General features: G+C 34.6%; 2 protein-coding genes across 3 annotated transcripts in view; one reads left to right on the top strand and one right to left on the bottom strand.

Moving 5' to 3' along the window:
• Window positions 1-9,168, bottom strand: part of Ziz (dedicator of cytokinesis protein Ziz) — a 44,990-nt gene that overhangs the window by 8,930 nt on the left and 26,892 nt on the right. For both annotated transcript variants that reach the window (XM_076135959.1, XM_076135958.1), the window contains exon 29: window positions 1,044-1,456. In XM_076135959.1, the coding sequence (XP_075992074.1) occupies window positions 1,044-1,456 (413 nt within the window). The remainder of the gene's footprint in view (window positions 1-1,043; window positions 1,457-9,168) is intronic.
• LOC142987296 (venom acid phosphatase Acph-1-like) lies at window positions 4,000-8,334 on the top strand. The gene is made up of 7 exons (XM_076135962.1): window positions 4,000-4,239; window positions 4,646-4,759; window positions 5,523-5,762; window positions 6,759-6,941; window positions 7,025-7,145; window positions 7,454-7,671; window positions 8,083-8,334. Exons 1-7 carry the CDS (start codon window positions 4,099-4,101, stop codon window positions 8,239-8,241), a joined length of 1,176 nt encoding a protein of 391 aa, XP_075992077.1. The 5' UTR covers window positions 4,000-4,098; the 3' UTR covers window positions 8,242-8,334.

The raw sequence follows: 9,168 nt of genomic DNA on the forward strand, positions 1-9,168 counted from the left end.
CGCAATGAAAAGCTTAGGTACAACAATTTGAAATGCACTCTTTATATATTTTGCTATTCTTCAAATCAAATCCACTTAAGTCTTTACCACATTAATATACGAGCGTGAGACTATCATAAACCTATTATTTCAGTTTCAAGATACTATACTTACTATTTATATATAGGAAACCATCATTGTAAACTTTTTGTCTAACTTACAATTAAAACGAATTCTTTAACTATATTTGGACCAGAGGGCTATTGCGTATTTCAGTTGACAGCAGTTTGATAGCCACGTAATTATTTTCGTTAAAAGCAGGAATGTACTGCTTAGTGGCTGTACTGGCTATCAAATTAACGAACACCAGTTGTCCACAATAGGTACACAGGACTAAACATAACGTACTTTCAACTTCAAATTAGCTTCTTTGATAACGATCATGATTATTGCACCAATAAATTAGTAGTTTCGCGCCCTTATACTTTCTGGGTCAAGTAAATTAAAAATATGTCCTTTCAGAAAAGCCCCTTTTGTCTAAAGAGGGTAATACCCAACTATCGTTCGTTGACTCACTAGGCTTTAACACCGTTCACGCCGAATCGAATTGTCGATTACCATTCAACTGACGATTACAACGAATTTGATTCCTAAACAGGAAAATTGCTATTGAAAACTTTTTACCTGAATATATTGTCATGATAGTGCCCGTGACTGATAAGTAAAGTCCCCAAAAACTATTTGTTTAAGCCATTACGAGTTTTAATAGACAAGTGCAATTTTAAGTCACGTGTGCAAGCTACGAGACACAAAATGATAGAATAATATAATGTCCTGAAAATGTTAAAGATCATTTTCAAATGAACTGATATATGAAATGATATTTAGAGACCATTTAGACGGTCCTTCAATTGACGATCCTAAGGTTTATTTGCATAAAAGTTTTACAACACCTAATTAAATAATGTGAATGAATGGACTAAGCAAACACCGCACCAACTGTCCAACTAACAAAACCGTTTAGAATAAATAAGTTTTACAAATGTACATGAAACAATACTAACCGGAGCGGAATCCATAATCATCTTAACATTGCCAGCACCAAACTTCTGCTCATAGAAGTTTTGCAGTTTCTCCGAGATTTCACTGAGAGAGGTCAGCTTAGGTTCTTTATATATAAACTCTATGCCTTCTTCATCTTCGCCAAAGTGTGCTTTACCAAAGAACGCTACTCTGTAGAACCTACCAAGAAGTCTTTTTCCCGAGTTTGTTACTTCAATAACTTTGGCATATGCTTTAGTTAGATGTTGGTAGCAGGCAAGTAATGCTTGGTAGTCTTTGCGTCGTTCGTAGATAGGTATAATGAGCCTGTATAGTGGGCCGAGGAGTTCGTATCTCTCAGCCTTGTCGACAAACTCCGTGCAAACCATCAGCTGGTCGAGAAGGGCTTGTTCGTTGTAGTGCACGTCCGTCATACCTGCAACAAAGGTATAAAAGTGAGGATATAGTTTTCAGGTCATGTCACAGAATATTATGAGAGATCATTTTAATTCATGCATGCATACATAATATTACGCTTGTTGTACCCGAAGGGTGTAGGCAGAGGTGTCTGAGATCAAAATCAAAACAATTATCCATTTAAGTCAAATGCAAACTTAGGATAGTCAATGATATAGAGAGTTAATTAACCGCCAGTTCGGAAGGAGGAGGAAGGAATGAGAAGAGCTGGCAAGAAACACCTGGCCACTCTTTTTACTCGCCAAATGGTTTTAACAATATTTATTGATGGATCATTACTTAGTACATTGCTGCTTTCACGCAGCGCATTAATCACTATATTCTAAGGGAGAAAGCAATTTACAGCATAGTGGATTTTAAATAGTTGTCAACAGTGTCAACTGAGATACGTGATAGCGTCTCAAATAAATGAAAATGTACAAGACGCTAAAGAAATATAAAAAAAAAAAAATAATATGTCGATGCTTGTAAATAATAGGTTGTGTTTTAACGACTTGTATTATGTATACTAAAGACAGGTTAAAGCTAGAATTAAATAACACACGTAGACTAAGATGCCCAACAACTGAGTCCACTACAAAGTATTGCGTCAGAAACATAAATACATCGGAACTGAGGAAATAGTATAACGATGAAAATACTATACAAGATAATAGGAATCAGGGACAGTAATCCTTAACTATTTTATTATAATAAAATTCTCGCGTGACAGTTTTCGTTACCGTACTCCTCCGAAACGGCTTGACCGATTCTCATGAAATTTTGTGAGCATATTGAGTAGGTTTGAGAATCGACCAACATCTATTTTTCATACCCCTAAGTGACACTTTTTTTTTATTTAAGTGCAAGACAATGTTTGCCGGGTCAGCTAGTTTTATTATGATTATAATGATAAATAAGAAGTATTTGTAGCAACATATTGAAGTAATGAAAAAGAATAACACCTAAATGTGCTATCGCAAACGGTGCCAAATTTAACTATGGTTATTTTATGTAGAAAAAGCTACATATTGAGAAAGGACATCATACATTTTGGCTTTTATTGAAAGTAGCAGCCAACAAACAAAAATAGCACATATCGATAGAACTAGCCCTTTAAAGCAATAGTTAATATGGCTCAAAACCTGTAGATTACAGCATTTAACATAGATATAGGATAAACGATCATTGCGTCATTGTAGACCCTTACTCATAGACGCAGAAGATCCACAATGCCCATTACAGGGTAATGTAAACTTCTTAAACTGAATATAAGCGTATTTACATTGGGCAATATGTGATAAACATTATCATTCCTTATCTTTAATCACTAAATCTCAACAAACAGTAGGTAGTGCTGAAACCTGTAAAGCCTTTGAGGAAAGCCACGATTGCGTCATTATTATCTACGATAAGTTGTCCATGAAGGACACTCATGAAACAACAGACTCCAATCGCCTTGAAACAGCTAGAGGGCCTTATATGATAAGACACAAATCCAAATGTAAACTAGATGTATGAAACCATACAAATGTATGATTAAATCTTTATTTTTTCTTTTAAGAAAAGACTCCCGTACTAAGAATTGCTCTTGTAGCAACAGTAAGTAAGTAGTATTCTGTAACCTCTAACACACTAGGCTTTCTTTGTCTTCTTAGCCTAGTCCTTATCTCACGTTGAGAGGTCGGAACAAAATGTTTTTTCTCGAAAACATGGTGCAAAGATTCAGAAGATGTTTTTACGACTATTACACTTAAATGCAGAAATAAACCTTTTGGAAGCTGTTCATTAGAATTGCTCATTATAACAAAAATATTTTACAGAAAATAGATTTGTTATTGTTATAAATGATTTTTTGTCGTTGTGGTACGATCGGATGACGAACTGATTATTAACATGATAATAATAGATTTTATTACCATGTCAAGCGAAGAAAATCAATAACAAAACGTAAAATTTACCATATTATCATTATCCATTATACACCAATCAAACTCGATCACTATTTTCAGGGACAACACCACGTGATATTTGAAAGAAAGACTTTTCTTTTAAAGCATTGATAAAACAGCGTAACAATAGCAGTACAGTATCTATTAGATTTGTACTTAGTGATAAGTAAGAATTAATTTAAACAAATAGAAGAAAGATAGTGCTTAAACAAAGAAATACTTCAATAGACATATACCCCTTCTGCTCAATGCAAAACTATTCCTACTTATATGAGTTCCTCAATTGTTGAAATATTAATTATAGTCATATTTAAAAACATCGTATTTGTCTAAATATATTTGGGTACGTCTAATCATATTTGAGTAAGCCAAAGATTTAAATTCCATCACGCATAAATAAATAGTCCCAAATAATATAATTTTCGAATTTTGTCTGTCAAAAATGTATATTATGTTATTATTCGACGTCTTAACAACAAACAGATTACGTTGTTAGAGATTCGCAGAGCTATTGAAGCAGTGTTGTGTCGCCAGTCCACTTGAAATGTATGAATCTGTATATAAATGGAGCAGAGGCTCTGTGTATTGCAGTCGAAAACTGTGCGCGAACGCGCGTACGTACTGTCGATAAGAGACCGCTGTCGGTAAGGCGGGAAATTGTTATAGAAAAATGGGGTTGGTGCTAGTGATGGTTCTGTTAGTGGGGACGGTAGTGGTGTGCGAGGAAGAGAACCCTATCAACGTGACTGAGGCGGCCGAGGAGCCAGCAGACAACCCTCTGTCCAAGTCAGATTTGGTGCTTGTTTTTGCGGTACGATTTGTTGTTATTCAACCGGACGGCCACGATCGTCAAACGTGCCCCCAGCTTCCTATATGAGTTGCAGATCGTTCATTCAATGAACCGCGGTGGTCATCATGCGAATGCCTATTGTAATAACACGTGCTTTAGTTGTTTGGGTTCCTTGGAATTCATAAGAAATTAAAGTCCACTGTCCAAAATGCAAATTACAAAATTACACTGTTATGATTTGAACTCAAATTGAACTTGAAGCTTAAATTAAAATTTAGGTACTTTATTAGAAGTCGAGATTTGGGTGTAAAAAACTTGATGAACATGATTTTTGTTATTAAACAGGATTTTAATTGAGATAAAACTTGTACCTGACGAAATCTAAGCAGTATGAACGAGTTATTATCTGATTTATCGTTGTTAACAGATGTTCCGACATGGTGACCGTACACCAGATCCCGAAGAGATGGACTTGTATCCGGTAGCAAAACAGCTTCCTGCGAGCACATACTTCCCTTACGGAACGAAGGAGCTCACTAACGTAAGTTTTCAGCACAATACGGCGAATTCGTTATCTTTGGTAATTTTCGTACTTTGATAAAAATAAAAGATTTGTATAATTTCTATCGATACGCAAATAGGTAGCGCATCATTGAAGTCTGACGGGTGAGTAAACTCCCACGCCAGGTACCTACCTACGTTGTAAGAAGCCGTATAATCACGGCCACATAGAAAACGTGCAAGGGTGGAACATTGAGAGGTGGTTATCATACTTCGATTTGTTGATAGACAAGATCGCAATCAGCCAAATTGATTAATTAACCTTTAAGATTTCATAATCACAGCAAAACCGCAAATGTATGCAATACAAATTATATCATCGCTTATCTATGTTACGTATGACTTATTTTATAATTTACTTTCACGCCTTTTTTCTGCGATGGGTGTGACAAATCAAATATACACTATTGTTTTAGTTTTACGTTTTAGGGGTAAGCCCATCATTGGTGATTAATGAATATAAAAATAGGATACTAAGAGTTCTCTTAAGAAATCTCATCATCGAGCATCAAAATAATGTTTATATTTCAGCGGTCTTCAGTCACGTGAAATAACACGACAAAAAAATTAAAAACATAAGTGATGACTCCAAAAAATATTTACTGAATTAAGAAAAATATAAGGAAAACTAATATTATTGTGTTAAGCCGTTGCTATGTTTCAGCAAACGCGCTGAAAATCTGACGACTTTTATTAACAGCTTCTTTTTACACCCTATATTTTATAAAATTAATTGTCAACAGAAAGGCAAGCAGCGTTCTTATTGCGTGGGCAAATACCTAAGGGAAGTATACGATGGATTCGTTTCTAAATTATACATTCGGGATCAAATAACGATACGAACAACAGATTACTCGCGGACCAAGATGACTGCCCTAGCAGCTTTGGCAGGCATGTTCCCGCCGATGCCAGCACAGAAATGGGATCCTAACTTGGACTGGCAACCCATTCCCTTTAGTTACGAACCTTATGCTGCGGACGATGTAAGTAAAAAACATTTTTTTTCCTTAAGGCATTACTGTCCCACTTCAGCAGTGCGACAGTAATGACTTGAAAAAGAAAATTCAAGGAGCCCCTCCCGTATCTATGTATACTAATATTATAAAGCTGAAAAGATTGTTTGTTTGTTTGTTTGAACGCGCTTATCTCAGGAACTACTGGTCCGGCTACGACCACTAGGAGCAGAGTACCAGTAAAAATTGTTACAAAAACGAGGGAAAATATGACCCATTCTCTCTTATGGGACGCAAGCGAAGTTGCGCGGGTCAGCTAGTTAAAGAAAAAATAAACGGCATTTATTTCAAGATGCGTACACATTAGATAAGGGTAGAGCTTAGTGGTAGAGATTACGTTTTTAACATTACTAACGACTTCGTAACCAAGTCTATTTATAAAATAGCCAATAAAATTAAAAGTAAATCGTTTTAATGGTCATCAGTAAAATTGCTAATATATTATGTGATCTATAAATGGTACCTTTTATATATATTTTTTTATAATTTCCATGTGTGGTTCCGTACTTATTAAGCATAACCGTGCCAGTAAAACGAACTAGTTTTTCTAAATAGAGAATAATTAATTTATTGCAATTATTACGTAGTTTGATAGTAGAATAAATCATTTATTGCAATTATTAAGTACTTTTGATAATTAAGGATGACTCTATCCAATTACTACCCCAGTAGTAGCAATGATTTTTCATATCATTGCGTGTTCCCCATTACTTCTAAATGTGAATTTTCTATAACAGTTTACGAATCTAATATTTCTCAAGAAAAAAAGCAAACAGTTTTTTAACAGGTAATGCTAACAAAACTGGAATTTCAAGTCCTATTATCTAACTATTGCTATCGAATATTTTATTTGATGATTTCATTCTCGTATGACCTTGTATTAGATAAAACAATTAGTAACCAACGCTTTTTTACCAGTAAGTGTCAATACGAAATGTAAGACGTTTAAAAAATATTATTTTTCAGCTTCTATACTGGTACAATTGTCCAAGATACCTCCAACTAAGATCTAAAATGTATGAAGAGCCTGAGGTTCAAGCGTGGTTGGAACCTTACAAAGGACTTTTTGCGTATTTAAGGCAAAATTCTGGCGCTAACATAACAACATGTGAAGATGTCTTCTTTATGGACAACCTGTTTCAAACATTGGTATGTAGTGAACAATACGTTATGAAAAATATGTTAGTTGTGTTTTGTGTATGAATAACGAAATAATCACGGTAATATTTCAGAAAAATGTTGGGTTTGAAACACCCAAGTGGGCTGTAGCTGTTATGCCACAAATACAAGAACTGACGAAGATAGAATATGCCGTGGAATTTTATAACAACGAGTTAATTAAACTCGCCTCAGGTATCTAATCAGGCAATGAGCATAATTTAATACTTTAATGTGTAGGTACAGTTAAATCCAAAAGTGGCTGAACATATTCAATCTTTCAATTCCCTATATTCTGAAGCACACATATTATAAATTTACCATTGATTGAATTATTTTACTGAAAAAAAAACTTGATTTTGCTCAGATTCTCTAAGGAAAATCAGGCGGATTTTGTAATAAAGTAATTGTACTAATAGTAGGTTTTGAAAATTTGAAGTTGTTAACCAACTTTTGTAGCTAACTGTATCTAAGGAAGTACTTATTACTTTTTTATGTTGTAGGTGTCATTATGCAAAATTTCCTGAACGAAACGAGAGCAGCTATTCAAAATTTGGGTAAACCTATAGAGCACAATATGTTCCTGATAGCGGCTCACGAAAATAACGTGGCCGGCTTTATGGCTGCGGCTAAAGTGTTTGATCCTCATCAACCGAAATATGGAGCAACCTTCGCATTGGAGCTGAGGAGAGATCGGGAGACTAAAAAATATGGAATAGCTGTGAGTATAGTAAAACCACTTTTTTAAAAGGCTTTTCTAAATGTCAGTTTCAGCAGATAAAGATTTTGAACTCTAAACGTTTGATAGTTATATTGTGCGCGTCGCGACATTCAATTTCCTAAATAGCATTTTTTATGACTGGGTAGGTCTTTGACCGTAGCACAAAAGCTTCTCGTGATTTCTTTCTAACTGATTCTTCGAAGTGCCATCTGGGCAAAAAATTGGTAAACAAAAAACCTAAATCTTATTACAGCCTGGGATCAGGTAATTTTTCCGAAAATTAAGTATACATGAAACTCAAACAAACCTTAAATGAGAAATATCAATTTTATTTTGCTGTTTTACAAAATGTATATCACTTGTCAAGGTTTTGAATATCTTATAGGATTTTTATTTTCTTTTTTTTTCTAGGCTATATATACTCCAAACGCGGGGGGACCATCAATGCTGCTTCCCGTCAAGGGCTGTGGAGGTCAGCCCATCTGCGACTATGACGAGTTCGTATCTCTCGTACAAGACACCACGTGTTCAAAAGAACAACACGACAATCTATGCAATGTGCCTTTATAGTATATATTAAACAAATATAATTTATAAATACTTTAGTGTAGAAAATCAAGTACAGACAATAGTAAAATGAATAAAGTGAGGCTGTGATTTTTATTTTTGTTGTTTTATTTCTTTTAAACAGGTTACTTCAATTGTTATGCCCACATGTGAAGATTATTTTTAACAGATTTATTAAGTTTAGCTGACAAACGGGCAAATGATATTAATATTGCTACCTTTAGGGAGAATGACCGTTTCATTTGTAAAATACAAATGGGTTTGGTAAGTACTATGTACGCGAAATGTATGTTGACCAATGGCAATAATAAAATTGATACATACAAATAAATACATTTTTCACATTATTTTTGTAAGATCCTATATCGAACTAATAAAGAATATGAATTGGTTCGTAAAAATAAAATTAAAAATAATTAATTTAGATAAATTAGGTATTGAATGAAGTCATTAAAAAGTCAGAAAGGTCTGAAGTGACATTAACCAACCAAAAGATAGTTACGATATACGAAATTACTACCTTTTTGGTCTGGGTGTTTAAGACTGCTGTCACGACGTCTCGGGTTCGATTCCCGGGCCGGGAAGTGCTACGGGTCTTTTCCATTTATATAAGATTATTTTCAATAGGTACTGGCCCGGAGTTTGATAATGAGACAGGTATATAGACAATAGGCTCATCCTATATTATATGGGACTAGAATTGTTAATGGCGAAACTTAGGTGTTTTCATACACCTCTGCTTTCACCTTCGGGTAAATAAAGCGTGGTTTTATGTATATTGTTAGTCCATGAAACAGCATACACATTACATCTATATTTCCAAAGCAATTAATGGAATTTGAGTATAGTCAATAGTATCGTCTTCCCTCGGGCCAACGACTATCATAATGGACAATAACTTTTACATACTTAGCTAATGAACATTTTCAT

Source organism: Anticarsia gemmatalis, chromosome 3 (assembly GCF_050436995.1).
Source record: "Anticarsia gemmatalis isolate Benzon Research Colony breed Stoneville strain chromosome 3, ilAntGemm2 primary, whole genome shotgun sequence".
NCBI lineage: Eukaryota > Metazoa > Arthropoda > Insecta > Lepidoptera > Erebidae > Anticarsia > Anticarsia gemmatalis.